At 46.4% G+C, this 18,124-nt stretch overlaps 1 protein-coding gene across 3 annotated transcripts; it reads left to right on the top strand.

Moving 5' to 3' along the window:
* The first annotated feature begins 1,327 nt into the window (after positions 1-1,327).
* On the top strand, positions 1,328-15,373 carry ETV7 (ETS variant transcription factor 7). Of its 3 annotated transcripts, XM_059717093.1 has the most exons (8): positions 1,336-1,485; positions 4,338-4,470; positions 6,429-6,593; positions 8,296-8,418; positions 9,139-9,354; positions 10,174-10,316; positions 11,030-11,130; positions 12,177-15,373. In XM_059717093.1, exons 1-8 carry the CDS (start codon positions 1,480-1,482, stop codon positions 12,292-12,294), a joined length of 1,005 nt encoding a protein of 334 aa, XP_059573076.1. In that variant the 5' UTR covers positions 1,336-1,479; the 3' UTR covers positions 12,295-15,373. The 3 variants fall into 3 exon arrangements, with proteins under 3 accessions (XP_059573077.1, XP_059573078.1, XP_059573076.1); XM_059717094.1 differs by lacking the exon at positions 6,429-6,593 and having other exon boundaries at positions 1,328-1,485; XM_059717095.1 differs by lacking the exon at positions 9,139-9,354 and having other exon boundaries at positions 1,334-1,485.
* The last annotated feature ends 2,751 nt before the right edge of the window (positions 15,374-18,124 follow it).

The following is an 18,124-nucleotide window of genomic DNA, read 5'->3' as shown; positions in this document are numbered from 1 at the left end:
CTCCTTCACAGTCAGGGTGTCCAGACTGTGCAATAAGCTCCCTCCAGAGGTGGTGTGATCGCCTACCCTGGAAATCTTCAAGAGGAGACTGGACGGGCACCTTGCTGGGGTGATCTGACCCCAGGTGTCTTTCCTGCTGGGTGCAGGGGGCTGGACCCGATGATCTTCTGAGGTCTCTTCCAGCCCCGTGCAAACTATGAATCTATATCTTCTTGGCCTCTTGAAGGCTCGGATCAAGCATAATGGCTTCTTAACCTGGCAGGGGAAACACCATGTATCTGTGTCCATGAAGGCAGTTTTCCTGAACCACCTGGCAGGAGAATGGCCCTCTTGGCTGGTTCAGTACCCGCCGAGGTGCAGCGGCTTTAAGCCCAGTTTATGGAGACGGGAGTCTCCTCCTTCGCTTGCTCCGACAGGCTTGTGGCTGGGGGCAAGCAAAACTCCGGGGCATCCGAATCCCACGCCTTCGGGCTTGGGCCTGCACGTAGGATGCCTGCCAACGGTTTTGGAAACATCTGACGCCCCAGGTGCGGGTGGAGGATGTTTGCCACTTCTGGTTCTGGACTCTCTGACGTGGAATTAGTTTTGGCCTTGGATACAAATTAAATAAATAAAACACACACACACACACTTATATACATGTATATGCAGACATACATACTCATATACATATACATACACACACATATATATGCGCACACACATATACATATGTATATACACACACATACTTTTATGTATATACATATACACATGCACACACATACACATACACACATATATGTACACACATATACATATACACATGCACACACATACATATATATATGTATATACACATACATATATATATGCACACACATATACATATACACACACAGACATACAGACTTATGTACATATACATACACACACACTATATATATACACACCCCTTTATATACATATGTATATACACACACACACGTACATACTTATATACATATATATGTACACACACACATATATGCACACTTATATACATATATATATGCACACATTTATGTACATATAGACACACACACAAATATTAGTGGTGTTTCATTTTAATCATGGAAAAAAGTGGATGTGGGGTTACTTCTTTTAATCTGAAAACGGGGGATTTCTCTTCGTTGCTGCCGGGCGGGCCGACCCCGACCCCGACCCCGACCCCGACCCCGGACGAGGCGAGGCGAGGCGCGGCGCGGCGCGCTGTGCCGGCTGCCCCGGCCCCACGGGCTGGCGCGCTCCCCGGCGGCGGTGCGGTGCGGGGCGGTGCGGGGCGCGGGGCGGCGCGGGGCCGGGCGAGGGCTCTGCGGCCGGCGGAGGCTGCAGTGGCGGATCCGCCTCGTTTCGTTTTCGTTTCCCGGAAGGGCCGGACCGCCCCGCACGGCGCCCGGAGCAGGGGGCGGGAGCAGGCGGCGCAGCGAGCCGCGCCCGCGGGCAGGACCGCCACCTGCCATGCAGGTAAGAGCCGCGCCGAGCCCCGCCGCCGCCCAGCGCCCCTCGCCCGCCCGCCCGCAGCCTCCCCCGGGCCCCCAGCCCTCCGCTCCGCTCCGCTCCGCTCCGCCCCGCCGGGCGCACGCTCGGGTCCGTGCCAGGCATGGCCAGGGCGAGGCGAAATCCTCTTCCCAGGCTGAAAGTCTCCCAGAGATCATCCCTGAAAAGCAGAGCTCCCTGCGCTCAGCCGGAGCCCCCAGAGCCGGGTCGGGAAAGGCCATCCACGCGGAGCCATGAGAAATAAGGAAATAAAACGATACCCAAAGAGAGGCGGGCGGGCGGGCGGGCGGGCGGGGAAGGAGGGAAGAAGACATCTGGAAAGGGAGAATTGTTTTTTCTTCCCTTGCAACAAACTCTGCCATCAGGCAAAGTATCTGCTCCCCCCACCCTCCACAGGTAGACCTTGCAGCTGATCCAGGGGGAGAAAAATAAACCATGAAGCGCTTTTTCTGAAAAGAAATGGTATAAGATATATACTGCTAACTCCTTTCACTTTTATTTTTCCTGTAGTTTGTTGCTCAGAGTGAATCTGAAACATACTATAAAGAGGGAGTTAAGAGTTCAACCCTGGACTGTCTCCTAAAAAAGTTCATATGTTTTTTCACAGCAATTGTTGCTTCTTTTTCTAAAGAAAAAGCTGGCATGAATCAGTGATGATGTCCCTACCGATAAAGCCAACCGCAGTAGAACTTCTGCTGGAAAAAAAACTTCAGAGATGAATTTTGGAATGAGCCAATGAACAATTCAATCATTTTTGGAAGGCTTCCTTTTTAGCTTGACCAGATTAAGGCAAGGAGCTAAAGACCTATGCACCTATGTAGACTATTAGTCTTCCCACTTCGCAAGTCACAGCCATGCTACAAAGCCAACTTTTATGTGTATCCTAGTGAAAATGTAAACCATTGCTCTCTTCTAATGAACACTATTCAAAATGCTGAGCCCAGGAGAGATGGGCAGAGCACATACAACATTCACATTGCTGGTGGCTCTTGCATGATACTCCATTTACTTTAGCTGAAGCCAGGCTTTGATCTCAGGCATGGGCTCCATAGGTGCAATATATATCGTCTGTGTTTCAGGGGTGTATTTGGTTAGCCGTGTTGGTTGCATTTCTTTTTGCAAAAAGAAATGCAAAACTCCAGAACTCTTGGTTCAGAGATGATACCTTTTATTAGATCGACTAAGAAATCACAATATCTATCTATCTATCTATCTATCTATCTATCTATCTATCTATCTATCTATCTATCTATCTATCTATCTATCTATCCCTTTTTTTGTTGTTACGATTTATTAGACCAACTAAGAAATCACATCATCTCTGAACCAAGAGTTCTGCATTTCATAGATATTGTCCTGAAGAAATGTATGTGGTTTTCCACAACCCTGGGGAGGATGCAGCAGCACGAGTTTCAGCAGAGTCTATCAACAACACGATGCTCCTGGGGTCCCCAGCGGGCTTGTCCCACGAGAGCAAGTACAGGCACAACAAAGTGCACTGTTTCATGTTCACTGCTGTTGTTACCTGTACTAGCTAGAAAAAAAAGCTAGCTCCGGTATATGTTGGTACATGCTACGCCTTCGTTCTGCTGTGCAGACTTACCTGCTTGTGTGAGTTCTTCGTTGGAAATGGGAGTAGTTGTTGCTTCACATGAGTGCAGCGGGGATAGGTCTGAGATAGAGAGTGGTGTGATCAGAGATTTTGATGACAGGTTAAGTGTGTAGGGCAGGAACTTCCATTTATGCTGCAATCACTAAGGAGGCAACTTTACACAAATAGTAATAGAAGCGCTCATCATTATAGTATCGAAGCATCTCAACCATTAGCAGAATTTATCTTCCCAGCACTCTGAGGTAGGAAAGTGCTTTCCTTAATTTTTGTGGCTAGAGAACTGAGGGACAAGGGTGAGCAAACTGATCACAGAGGAAGCTTGCAGCTGGCATGGGAACTGCACTAACATCTCTTGAACTTGCATCTCTGGAGGATTAGACTCATGCCCTGCCCATGTCATGATGTCTCCTAGATGTAGGAGTAGGTACAGCCATGTTCCCTGGAAATGCTCCACAAACAAAGATCAGTTCTTCCGTGTCTGGGGTGCAAGCATGGTGGCTGTGTTTAGGAGAGGAGCTGAAGCACCCCCCCCAATCCTGTTGGAAAGTGTAGGGTGAAAGGAAGTAGGTAATGTAATATTATCCAAGAATGACTTCTGTTTGGTACACCCGATAAAATGCCATACCACACTGCCCTGGGGGAAATGAAAGGGAATCTTAACCATCACCTGTGGTTAGCACTTCAGCTTTATGCCTTAGCGTCAAAGTGGTACTTCCAGGAACACAAAGCTCTTTATACCATCGTGTTGGGGAACTGGTTGCAGTTTTGACGCAGAAGGATGAATACCCTGACCTGAGTCATCAACACAACTTCCTGCAATGGGCTTTCCCTCAGCGCTGCCTTCAAACTACCAATCAGACTGGAACTTCTTGTAAATGGATAATGCTACTATCTGTGCTTTGCTCTAAATCCATGCTCTTGACAGGCAGCCATTGGCTGCACATGTGGAGATGTCTCGGTAGCAAAGCAAAGGTGTGATTGTAGCCTGGGTAGGCATCCATGGGTGTACATATCCAGGATCCATAGTAAGCTGGTGGTCTGGTTGCTAACCCAGGTTGCTTCATATTTACTACTGCTGTTATTCAGACTGGGAAGATCAATGCTAGCGCTGCTGTGCCTACCTGTGATACAATCACATTGTCATTTTGCTTCGTAAACCTACTCTGCAGGACTGGTTCTTATTTGCTATTTTGATCTCTTTCCCCAGGGTGAAGTGATGGTTGATTCTTCTTCAGGCCCGGTACCAGCAGTTAACATGCCACTGCAGTCACAGCCCAGATGTGTGACCTCGCTGCAGCCCATCACGGAGGGAGAAATCTTCAAGTTGCCAGGCAGGCTCAGTGAGTAGATGGTGCAATGCTGACAGCCTTGCACATTTTCTTGTACTTAGGTGGTACTTTATACCTCTTCAAAGCATTGTGCATACGCTTCTTCCTTGGATTTCTTGGGTATATTTTTAACAAACCACTTCTTGTCCTTGCCCTGGCAGGACACTGACAGTGCCCTCGTCCCATGGCTTTACCTTGGGCAAGCTGAAGTGTGTTGATGTTTAGGACGTTATGCCTGGAAGGTGTGCACGAGGGTTGTTTGTGCGATTCTGAGAACATGTTGGACTAACGCTTGCTTAGGATGGTTTAGACAGGAATGATCCTACCTGGAGCAGGACACTGGAGTAGATGTGACCTCCTGAGGTTGCTTCCAGCTTTACTTTTGTACGATTCTAACAGCCAACCACATCTTGGTGTGCGTTGTTCAGTGCTGTACTGTAGACCTCTACCACTTGCACTAAAGGAGTAATTCCAGCAACAGATAGTAGTATTAGGCTGTTCCCCTTTAGCTGACTAGTCCACAGCAAGGGGAATGATCCACGTTATCCTTGCATGCGTTGCACAAACATTAATGGGCTGATTAATTTTCTCAGCACAGCTTAGAAACAGGTCAGTACTGATCGATACCATATCTTCATTTTACTGATTAGAAAAGCAACTTTCTCAAGGCTACGGAAGGCATCAGTTTAACATCTAAGGTTAATGCGCAGGGGTTTCTGAGTTTGTTTTAGGAGCTCTTTCAATTGAAGCATTTCTTTGCTCGAAGGCTTTTTGGTATCTTGGTTTTGAAGTCACGTCCCAGGAAATTTCTAACTGCATAGAGGAGAAGCAGTCTGCTCCAGCTGATTAGGAGACAGGACTGCTCCTGGCACTAACTAGCAGTTTGCTCCTAGAGCAAAGCGCTTCTCTTCTTTTTAGTCAGTAGATTTGATGGCTACCACTTTAGCCAAGATTGGGGCTTGAATCAGGGCTTTTAGAACTGAATTTATGAACCCGAGCTCTCATCCTGTGTCTGCTGGGCCCAGATGGGAGCACAGATGTAGCTCTATGATGATGCAAAAGAAGGTGGTGGCACTGCTGCACATGTTAACACAAATATCCATGGGTTAAAAAAACACAACCCTTGGAGTTTCTATAGAGACTTTTAAGCCTTAGCTTGTGATAGTATATTAATTAGCCAGAAAAAGGATGATACACTTGACAGCTGGTTCAATTTGTGGATTATTTCATGTTTTACAAGAAAAATAATGTCATTTAATATGGAGTTAATGCTACTGACAGATGCTTTAGATTTTTTTTTTTAACCCATGCATTGCTGAGAATATATTATAGACAAGTGCATGTGCCAGTGCCTGTCGCAGTTTGTGATTCAGGACTCCTGGACTCTAATTCTGTTTCTGGGGAAGATTGTGGTCTAGTGGTTGTACTGGGAAACAATGAGTCAGGAGTCACTGGGTTTATTTTTAGCTGTGGGAAGGAGTGTAGTCTGGTGATGAGAATTGGGGTCTAGTTAGGGGTCCTCTGCTGTTTTCCCAGATCCGTCTTTGATTTGTCTGTAGCCTTGGACAAATCATTTCATGTCCCCACCTTTACACGTGGCTGATCCCCCTTGCTTGCCTCACAGGAGCGTGAAGATTCAGTGATGGCTGTCGGAGGCTTTGGGATTAGTTAGTGCTGATTATGACTGATGGCTGGGATTTTCAAACAGGTGTAAAAGAATTAGGCATGCTGCTCCCATTGAGACCGGGCACCTCATTTCCTTAGACTGCATGGGCAATCCCAGCCAGAGGTATGAGAACAAGCCACCGGATGATACCACAGACCAGTATTTCTTCTGTTTATTGTCTCATTGCCCTTTGACTCTCTTTAATGATCAGTCTGCTCTTTTAGAAGGGAAATGTGCTGATGGAGAAGGCTGGTGTCTCCTCTTGTCCCCCTTTATTTCAAAGACTGTTCTCTGCTGGTTTCAGGAATCCAGCCCTCGCTCTGGAGCAAAGATGATGTGATCCATTGGTTAAGATGGGCCGAGAAAGAATATTCCCTCCGGCCAACAGATGAAAGCAAGTTTGAAATGAATGGAAAAGCCCTCTGCATTCTCACCAAGGATGATTTCAGATACAGGGCTCCTAGCTCAGGTTAGAGGAAATGAAAGAGAGATTTAATAGGCTGGCTCCCCTGTGCTGTGCCATGTGTCCAGTGGGCTGTGATTCAAGGGGCTCTGTCAGGGATTTGCTGAATGACCCAGGTCAATCACTTCCCCTCCCACCTGTCCTAGTAAGAGCACTGTTTGGCTGATATTATATGACTGCATCCACGCTAATGGTTTCTGCCAGCATGACTGTGCATCTTTCCAAGAGCTCTATCGGTGGAAGTCTGCAAAGTAGACACGGACTAAAAGAGCAAGACAGGTGAGGGCAGAATAATTATCACCTCCCTTATGCATGGAGCCAATGTAGACTCTTTGGAGCAGTGATAACCTCTGGGCCCATGCAATCTAGCATTATTCAGTCTCATTTGGAGCATCCTGATTCTAGAGGAAGACGGATAATAGTATCAGAAAGCATCAAGGTCCTGCCACAGGGAGAAGGGGTGATGGTGCTGGGAGCATTCCCATGGCTCCCTTCTCAACTCAGCATCCATTCAAGCCAGGCAGGATTGTAGAAATCACCAAACTAGATCAGGCACACAGTGCGTTCAGTCAGTCTCCTGCCTAGGGCAGCATCCAGCACTACCGCTTCTGGGGGAAGGCGTCAGATTCCTGCAGTGGGGAGTTATGGGATAACCTGCCTGCAGACGGAGGTCTATCCTAACCCCGGTCAACTTAAATGACCAGCTGTCCCAGGTCTTGTGGCCTTGTGTCTCAGCATTCCTTTGAAAAGGCAGCTTTGTCTTCAGTTTGAAGAATTGGTCCCAGATCAGCTCCAGCCTATAGTACCATCTCCAAACCAGAGCTGTGCCTGCATTTATTAGCTCTGCCTCCCAGCACAGCTGATTTTCTTGGATGCAATGCCACACTAAAACAGCTGTGTGAAGTGCAACTATAAGTGGTGCAGATAACTTCTGGTTCTGGAGGTCTAGGAAGTGTCTAGGGCCGTGTCCTGGATTTTCTTCCACAAGGTTGGTTTTTTGGTTTAGCTCATGCCCCAATGCAAGAGGGCTTCCCATCCAATATGCATCTGTATGAGTGTCCACTCCTGTTCTGGATCGCAGCCCATGCTCTATTACACACATAACCATATTTCCCTGTAGTTTCAATCAGGTTCAACAAGCCTCTTCATTTCCAGGGCTAAAGGAATATTGGAAAGTGGACACACTTTTAGAAACAACCATTGTGTTCCACCCCAGAGGTGGTTGCAATTTCACTGGTGTGATTTGTGCTTGGATTTGTTAGGGGTTTGAAGTTCGTTGGGATGCAAGGTGCTGGGCATGAAATAAATAGATCAATGGGGGAGATAAGCTGGGATTATGTTGCAGCAAGTGGAAAAACCTCCTTCATTTGAAAGTTGTAGCTCCTTCCTTATTGTTCACATTACAATAGCACCTCATAGCTAGCACCAAAGTTGAGCAACATTTTGCTTGGTCCCTGAATCTGCATGTAGTAAGGGGTCAGCTACCAGGTTATCCTCTTCGATTGGGGCTCTTTCACAAAAGTCCTGCTTCTAAACTAGGGTTGGGCAGCAGTTCCCCCATGGTTTTGGATAACACAAGGCTGAAGGCCTGTTGTCAGCTTCCCTTGGGTAGTCCATTGAGTGGGTCTCCTCTTTCCTTGGGCTGTGGTGACCGAGAACATGGCCAGACCTCAGTCCAGGGGTGCTCATTTTCTTTCTCCCCACACAGGTGACGTTTTATACGAGTTACTCCAGTACATCAAAATCCAGCGGCAAGCCCTTGTGTGCAGCCCATTGTTTAATTCACCCTTTCGGGATGCAAAACACATGGAGATGCACAGCACGGTGGGAGGTATGTTGCCCATTTATAAGCATTGAATGGGTGGGTGAGGTTTGGAAACCAACCCAGGACACGTCTCACTGGCATATTTATGTTTAAGGTGGTCATGCCTCATGTTCTGGGCACCAGACTTAGATACTTGGGGACAGCCTCAGGCTCTCTTCTCTCCCTGGTCTGCACTGCTGATCTGACACTCCTTTCCCTCTCTCACCCATCCATGTGTCCTCTCCCAGTTAGTAGCTCCTTAATGTCCCTTATTGCTCCTACAGTTCCCTCTGCTGTTCCATCCCAAAGAGTTTCCCTTCCCTGGGAAAACCCAGCGGTCTTGATCCTCTACTCACTCCCGCTAGAATCAGTGCGGTTATGCTGGCATCAGTAACAAGAGGATCAAGTGCATTCATCATCTTCCGACACTGGATATAGCAGGGGTGGGCAAAATGTGGCCCAGGGGCCAGATGCAGCTTGCCAGGCCATTCTATCTGGCCTGCGGGGCCCCTAAAAAATTTAGAAAATTAATATTTATCTGCCTCTGGCTGCCTATCATGCGGCCCTTGATGGCTTGATAAAACTCAGTAAGTGGCCCTCTGCCTGAAATAATTGCCCGCCCTTGGGATATAGGTTTTACCCAATAAACCCATCCTGGTTTGTCTGTTCTCTGTCTGTTGCTTAAACATGGCTAAAAAATGTAGAGGGCCTTTTTTGGAAATAACGTTGCCTTGGGCTTCCTTGCAGGTATGAACTGCAGGTTAGAAGTCTCCCCAGGAAGGGTCTCTTCATTGCTAACGACATGTCCAAGCCACAGAGAACAGCCCAGGTCTCCCAGAAAGGTCTTCTTCAGAGAGGAGCCACTTAATCTCTCTCATCATGGCTCAGAAGTCAGCTGTAGGCCAGAGGTCATCTGTTGTTTTCCTGCTCCCCCACCAGCCCCAGTTGATGGTAAAATTGCAGGTGAGCATGAAGTCCTGTGGTGTGGAAAGCAGCTCTGCCTGAGAAATAAACCTCCTGTGGGGGTGGAGGTAAACATGGGGGTACCGGCTAGAGATGTCAGTGGAAACTTGACATCTGTTCACTGAAAACCTTGGTGAGTCTGGTTCTACATCCACCTTTCAAAGTCTGCCGTGCATGGAGGGCAGCCATGGGGGACTTTCTTGAAGACTCCACCATATTTCCCCAACACAGAGATGGGTCCTCTTAGGACTCTTTGCCCCCAAAGCACAGCATTTTCAATAGAAAAGAACTTTTATTTTACACCAAGGAAAGCAACAAGGAAGACCCAAAGTAAGATCTCTGGGAGAGAGCACAGTGCATGTGTCTGTGATATGCTGCATTGCTCTGCAGAGGGAAGTGGCAGCTGTCTGAACTTCTGGGGGTCACAGTTGACCCCTGGACCTCTGATTTTGAAAGCATCAGCCTCTACTATGTGAGCTAAAATCTGGTTCTGCTGGCCATGTTGGCAAGCTCATCAGCTTCTTCCCAGATCAGGACAGAGCACTCTGTTGAGCAGCCGTGGGTTATACACTCCCTCTGGCCAAGCATACATGTTTCAGGCTTCAAAAGTTCAGTGTGGGTGCCTCCGGGCCTTAGTTTCCCCATTGCAAGTTAGGGATATAGATACTGACACCCTTTCTAAAGCACACTGAGATCTACTGATTTAATGATAAGAGGTCGGTATTATTGTTATTAATACACACTGCCTGCTGCTTGGCTCTGGTTTGTGGGGACACTTTCTGATGAAAGCTGAACGCCTTCTTCTGCGTTCCTGTGCAGACTGCAGGTTACTCTGGGACTATGTCTATCAGCTGCTGTCTGACAGCCGGTACGAACCATACATCAAATGGGAAGATAAGGAAGCCAAGGTCTTTCGGGTTGTCGATCCTAATGGACTTGCCAAGCTCTGGGGGAACCATAAGGTATGTTTGTGTCAATATGGCTCCGTCATCCCTTAACTCGCGGGAGCCCACATTCTTAACTCAATGCTCTCTTTATGGTGCATTCTGTGACCAGCTTTGAACTGAAATAAATGGGTGTTGAAGGGATTCAGCCCCTGGTGAAATTAGTCCGTAAATTCTTCCTTACTAAAAGGAAGGCTGAGAGGAATCGGAAAGTATGCCTATATTAAAGAGAGCCCCCAAAATAATGGGGCCAGTGCAGACATTGCAGCAGTACCAAATAGAAACTACTGCACTTTAACTTCTCTAGGCCAGGGATTGTCTTTTTCTCCTGTGTCCACAGTCCCAGGCTTGGTCTGTGGCTAGGGCTCCCAGGTACTAGAATGATGATGATGATGAACAGTGCTAAGTCTACCCATGTCTTGGTAGACTGTAAAGCTTTCCTTAAAAACTGTCCCACAAAAATTGTTTCTCAAGGTCTGAGCATTCACAAGGACTTGTTAACTGCATGTGCCTCCACATTTTTGATGCAAGTTGGGTTATGTTATGTTGTACATCATCCTTCTCTTTGGTTTAACTGGTAAGCCTGGCTTCTGACTGGCTGGTTTCATTGGCACTCTCCTGTTCAGGACACCCAGTATCTCTGCATGATACTGTTTAAAGGTTCACGTCATAGCTCAAGACCAACTTGACTAAGCATGCTTTAAGAAGGCCTTTGTCTTTTATCTTCGCAGAACCGCATGAACATGACATACGAAAAAATGTCAAGAGCCTTAAGGCATTATTACAAACTCAACATCATCAAAAAGGAACCAGGCCAAAAGCTGTTATTTAGGTGAGAGAACTCAGGTGGCACAAATGACCTCACAAGGGAGATTTGGCCAGGACAGAGGAAAGTTAGTATTAGCTTCCAGACATTCTGCACCTTGTCTTGAGCTTCATCTCATTGCTTCTGAAGCCTCCTCAGATGTGCAGAATAAAATGATGGTCTTGGTTATACTGTCTTGTATCTGAATTAGCTCTGCTGGAGTAGATGGAATTGGGCTGGATTTATACTGTTGCAACTGAGATCCAGTAGTGTAAGTAGGGGTGGGCAAACGAGGACTTAGAGGGGACACAGACTGGCTGTTGCTGCCATTGAACTGAGGGTACAAAAACAGAGGCTTATACTGATCTCTACTGAGATCAGAACCCGGTTCGCAGGCCTGACTTCAGGTCTTATACACATCTGAATCCCAGTGAAGTCCAATGCATGTATTTGAAAGCAGAAGTCAGTAGTCGAATGGGGTTGGGTTTTGCAAAGCCAACATGATGGCAGTTGTTTTATTTATCTATTTTCCTGCAAAGACAAACCTGGGCTGGGTTCAATTGAGGGTGTGTTTTGCACAAATTGCACAAGCCTCCAGGTTTGGATAAGTGGCTCAGGTTTTGATCCCTGTGGAGCCCAATCCCACGGGCTCAGCCCTGCAAAGAGCTACCAGCCCTTTGAAACAACAAAAGCAATGTGCCCCATGCAGATACAAGCAAGGTGTAAAGCAGGGGTGAGCAATTATTTCGGGCGGAGGGTTGCATACTGAGTTTTGGCAAGCCATCGAGGGCCACGTGACAGGCAGCTGGGGGCAGATAAATATTAATTTTCTAAATATTTTAGGGGCCCCGCGGGTTGGACAGAATGGCCTGGCAGGTGACATCCGGCCCGCGGGCCGCATTTTGCCCACCTGTTGTGTAAAGTGTTGAGTATCTTCTGGGAGGAGCTCAACTTTGTACAGCTTCTTCCAAAACCCACTGAAATCAATGGAAAGACTGCATTGGGCGTTGGGATAGGTCCCTACCTGGCCTCACTCTTTCTGAGGCACCTTCCTTTTTTTTTTTTAATTCCAGATTTTTGAAAACACCTGGGGAGATAATACATGAGAAATCCAGCAAGCTGGAACAGCTGGAAAGCGAGGAACAGGAGGGACTGGATTTCAAGGAGGATGTGGTGGAGGTATCGCCCTAAGAACTCTATTGCACCGTGTCTACAATGTGGAAACACGCAGCATCAGAGAGATGCTCTGAGTCACTGTGAAGAACCTGGGATGTCCTGCTGTCTCAGGAAGAAGAGACTGCCTTTCTCTCACTGGGTTGCAGTTAAAGGCTTCAAACATTTTCTATTCAAAGACTAAAATGTGGAAGTTTGGCAGCAAGAGTTTATGCACAGAAACTTGTGCAGGCCGTTGAAACTGAGATGAATCTGCGGGCTGGCCTTTTGCTTGCTAACGTTTTCCCACGGGTTATTTTGTGTATTTGTCTGTTTTTTAAAATGATCACATTTGGTACGTTATGGCTGAGGCTCTGTTGTTGAGTTTCAAGATGGCTGGTGACTGTGACCCTAATTCAGGACAGCACGGCTCTTAAGCATCTGCTTAACTCTACTCTTACGCTTCAAGTTAAGCAAACTCTTCTGTACCTTGCTAAATCAGTCACAGCTTATGTGAAGATTTTTGTGTGGTTTCAGGGCAGAGGGGTTCTTTTAGCTGAATATTTCCAATTAATTTCACTGTGTATAGAGCAATAATAATACTGGTTATGCTTAGCTGACTATGAAGGCATGTGACAAAAACAAAATACCAAAATGAGTTGTAATAGAAATAGTGAAGGACTCCAGGTCTTCCAGTTATTTACACAGGGGATAACAGAAGACGAGTCCCCTGCCTCAGGAGACCAAATGATTGATTAACGTCCTCAGCTGATGTAAACTCTGCTCAGGTCAATTAAGCTATACTGACTCATACCAGCAGAGGCTCTGTCCAGAAGAAACCTTCCCCTTGGGGTTTGAGTACCAAGATACAACATTCCCAAAGGGCTGAATTCACACTAAATGAGCAGTGGAAGTAACCGGCCTTATTCTCCTTTCATGTAATTCAGCCCCGTGCAGAGGACTGAAAGCTTAGTGGGTGCATATGCTGGCTCTCTTCCGCTGCTGTAAATTGTGGATAGCTGAGGTTTCACCGAAGCAAGTGAGGGAAGAATCGGTTCATTAACCACAGGGGATTCAGAGCTGAGTGATCCGACTCCATTGTCCAAGGTAAGCAAAATGCAACTAAACTACACAGCAGCAGAGGTCAGTTTAGGTTTTTGCAAGTTCATTTTTTCGTTAGATAATCTCAGGCGTTGTTCAGAAAATACTCTAGCAAATGCGCGTGCGGGTTTTTAAAATCTGACAATATCCCATTTTTGCCTAACAACATTTTCAGATCCCCTGCAGTAGTTCTGACTTGCTATGAAGCTGTTTCTAAGGTGTCACCCTGCCCTGCCTTCTTCCAGTTTACTCATCCTGCTTGCTTCAAGGTCATTAGGATTTCAATGGGAACAAGATTATGCCTAAATAACATATTCTAGAGGCTATTCTCATTTTAGGAGAGGAAACCTTGTCTACTAGTTAAAGCAAAGAAGTGCAAAGTCAGGAGGTGTGCGTGCACAATTGCTCTACTGTGAGGGAGATGGATTACAACCACTGTGTGGCTTCATGTATAACCCACCACAGAGCCTGCCTGTTCTTTAGTATTGACCCTCTAATCTTTGCTAGTGTGTGTGGAGGACCAGGACTGTATGACCACTCCCCAATTGCCAGTTCTGTGCCTTTGAGCAAGTCACTACCACTGAGCCTCAGCTTTTTCACGTGTGAATTGGACACAGTGGGTGCGTCTACATGTTCATTAATGTGAAGTAACTACTGCGCATTAAATTTAGTACTTGCAAAAGGAAGTACAAAAATGTGCAGTAGGCTGTCCTACTCGCATTAGTGCAATTGCATGCTTTTTTGTGACGGTTAATGCACAGTAGACTAATACTACTGCGCATAGCCTAATAGCATGGTTTTTGCCTGATGCCGTAATGCTTAGTTAATCAGCCTACTGCGTATTAAGCGTCTCTTGTAGACACACCCAGAACCATCTTTCTACAGGGGTATAACGAAGGTCCTGCAAACATTAGGCCTAAGAATAGCTACGCCTATAAGCCAGTGATTCTCAACCAGGGTTTGGCAATACCTTGGGTTGCACTGGGATCCTTTCAAGGGTGAAATGTTAGCACTGTTAGGTGTGCAAATATGTTTCACAAGACAAACCTAGGGATTTCAAATAGGAATACCTGGTGTTCAGTGATCGTAAGGCCGGAAGGGACCTCGGAAGATCATCGGGTCCACCCCCCTGCACCAAGCAGGAAAACATGTTAATGTTAAAAACATCCTGACCTGTTGTGGTCTTTCTGAGTTCTTTGCACCAGAAAAGTTAGTTTCTTTAGTATTTATTTCTGTAATCAAAAATGGAGTGAAAACTAAGCTGGCATTTTTCAAGGGGCACCCTGAATTTACTGAGGAGCGCCTTGAGTCTAACAACGTTGAGGACCACTGCTATAAATGCTCCCAGTTACTTCAAAGTGCCAGCAAGCTATTTTGGTTGATTTAGCTGAGGATCCGACCCATTGCTTGGAAAGTTATTTGTGTGCATAAATGCTCTCAGGATTGGGGCCTACCCCATTAGCAGTCAAATGCATGCATGCTCAAATTTCCAGTGCTAAATTTAGGCACACTTACCACCAAAGACTGTCCTTCTTATAGCTCCAAAGTGTTCAGAGACTCTCTGTATTGAAAAGCCCTAGAAAAACTGCAAAACTATTTTGTCAACCTCTGCAAGAAACCACAAAGCTTCCAAGAATGAGGAATAAGCATTCACAGGGTGCATCTGTTTATAAGCCTGGACCATAATAACCACACACCACCAAGAAGGGGAGGGTGTTTTTTTAACCACTGGAAGTCTACAGATTTTACTATGATCATTTAACTATTTTTTTTTAATAAGGTGATTGAAAATGCCTTACAAATTAGCGCACAGTACACGTTAAGCTGATGAAATATCTCAATGGGAGAGCTTTCATGAACTCTGTGAATCATTGTGATCCTTTGTATAATGCTGCCCGGGTCCCAAAGGTATTTTTGAGGCTGTTTCTTCAAGGGGTGCAAGGCAGAACGGGAGATGACTTGTGAATTTCAGTTTGTGTTTTTTTTTTGGATAAAAAAATAAAATAATGAAGTCATGGAGGTGTTTTTGGCATACACGTTATATATATTCTCTGTATATTTATCTGTTGTGCAAGGTGCCTAAATACAATATCTTGGCTTTGGCATAGGCCCCTTGGAGCTGTTCAGAACTTGTAGGCTTAGACCAATGATTCTCAACCAGGGTGCTGAGGTACTCTGGGGTGTCACAAGATCCTTTGAAGGGTGCCACGAGGTATGAGGAGCTAAGTAACTGAGAGAGGAGATGAGCAGATAAGCCATGCTCAGGCTCGTCCCAGCTGGACGATCCCTCACTCCTTAACCAGGCCCTGTGTAAGAAGGTAATACATAAATTAGTTTTTGAAACTGGGTGTCACTCAGTTCACAAGGGGGGCTCAAGTCTGATGAGGGGCACCTTGAGTCAAGTGAAGGGTGCTTCACGTCCAAAAGGTTGAGAAGCACTGGCTCAGACTCCACCAATTGTCCCGGTGTTGGCAGTCCTAGGTCCTCAGACACCGTGATGGAAACTAGTGCAACAGCAGAGCTAGAGGAGCAAAATTCAAGCACCCACAGCCTGTACTCGGCCAAAGCAGGGCAGAATTTCTCTGCTAGATAACAGCCCAGCTCCAGAGCTGCTGCAATGCCTGCACCTCCACTGAGACCAATTTACATCAGGTAAGGATCCGTCCCAGCGGGGGTAATTCCTCCTTGCTCTCACGGGTGGGATGTCAGTAGAGTTGTCTTGGGGTCAAAATGGTGTAAGTTCACCTCTGAAATCAAGCCCAAGCGCTTCAAGAAAATAAAGCTACAGCTGCAGTTGAATTTCCCCTTTTGTTCTCAGAAGTTGTCCCTTAGCCTGGCTTTACCCCCTGCTCGGAGGCATTTGGGGATGGAGAGTTGATGAAGCTGAAGCTTAAGGGGTCAGTGGTTAATAACACAACCCCTCAATGATAACCCTGAGAGCTTAACTTGCAGCATAGTAAAATAAACATTGGACCCAGTTTTGTCAGCTCTCTCTCGAGAGACAGGACCTGACATGTTCTCCATAAACACTGATCCGGGAGTTTCACTTCCAGAAAATTAACTGTGTGTGAACACCCTGGCTAAAGCCTTCTGTTAACAAAAGAAGGAAATGAAAAGGCTGAAGTGTCCCTGGAGTATATTCACACCACTCCAGACACTGGTTATTTGGGCTGAGAATCACACTTGAAACCTTTTGCAGCAGAGGAAAGAGATGGATCTTAGAGTTGCAGGGAAATCTGGATCTAGCTCTTGGCAGCCTGGACTAGGAATTCAGTTCACACTGCCGGGCTGGCTCAGCACAGGGCCGGTGTCCTGCAGGGATGCCCAGGCTTTGGGGCAAACGGTGCCTTAGAAAAGAAGAAGGGGGAAGGTTTTTGTTCTTTAGAGTTGAAGTCTACCCATTTGCAGAGGGTTAATACCAGGCCAATGCAGTGCTTAAATGCAATTTTGAAAGCTCTAATGGGATTTAATAAAACCCTACATGCCATTAGAGGGGTATCACCCTTAGCTCCAGGACCTGTCCCAAATTCCCTAATCTAGTGTATTAATGGTAACGTAAAAGAAAAACTGTTTGCATACCCTGCCTGTAATTTCAAGGAGATGCATCAATCTTTGCTTCACTTCTTAAAGAAAATCATATATTGTGCCAGGCACCTGCTGCAGCTCACTCTGGATGTAGGGGGCATTTTGGAAGCATGTTTCATTAAGCACTTGAGGATCTTCTGTGATGGTAGGTACATAGGTGCTGATGACTCTTCTGCAGACCCAGGGCTAGGTTTAATAGCTTTCAGTTTCTATAGGGGTTTTCCTTGGATAGAGATCTCTCTTCTTTGCGTGCATAGCTGTTGGCTGACATTGGCCACATCATTAAGGAGCTTTTTCTCCATCTTTAGCTACTTCTGCTTTGTGTGAAATGACTTGAGGTCTGGTGCATGATCACTGTTGTTGTTTTATTTACAAATAAAAGACATCTAAATAATACAGAACGTTCATGAATGTATTAGACCCTTATTAAATGCTCCTTATTCCTTTTGAGATGGCACCCCAGCTGGGCCAGATGTTGGTATGGGAAATGTATGTCTGGGTCAAAGGCAGAGAGGCAAGTAACAGGCATCCCAAAGGAGCTGGTGTTGAGGTGATAGGGGTGCCATAGGTCGTTTTACTGAAGTCTACGATTACACCGATTTACCCCAGCAGAGGACTGGGCCCCTGAGATGGCAGTCTAGGGATATGGGAACACTTAGACTGATTTAAATGCAGTTTAAACCTGAAGTGGGTAGACATACGAGCCTGTTAAGATGGTTTAAAGCTACCTGGAATGGTTTAAAAGTGTACCCAGAACATTAAATGTTATTTTGAACTGGCTCCCCACAAACTGATTCAATGTCATAAGTGGACATTAAGCATGCCGTGACATAGGTCTAGTTGGTCCTTCAGACATTGCACTGCATTGCTCCTCCCCTACCCACCCCTTACTGCAGCAGCTGGCTGGTTTTGAATGCAGCTGGTTTTCTCTTGCCCCCCTTTTCTCCCTTGTGTTGGTAGTTGTTCTCATCCCTTGTTCTGCTTGCTCGGTAAAAGCTATCTAGCAGCCAGCTGTGTCCTTGCTCCTCTCTCTGCCTCTCTCATTATGCTTATCCCAGCCACTGGATCCAAGCACTCCCACCTCACTCCCTACTCCAGCCACCCCAAATCAGGTGAGCGCACTGCAGATTTTGGTTAACTGCAGGCTACTGAAGTTTACTGAATTCATGTTCAGGGAAGACGG

The sequence above is a fragment of the Alligator mississippiensis genome, chromosome 14, assembly GCF_030867095.1.
Source record: "Alligator mississippiensis isolate rAllMis1 chromosome 14, rAllMis1, whole genome shotgun sequence".
NCBI lineage: Eukaryota > Metazoa > Chordata > Crocodylia > Alligatoridae > Alligator > Alligator mississippiensis.
The sequence above is the reverse complement of the archived record's forward strand: the minus strand, read 5'-3'. Positions and strand labels throughout refer to the sequence as shown.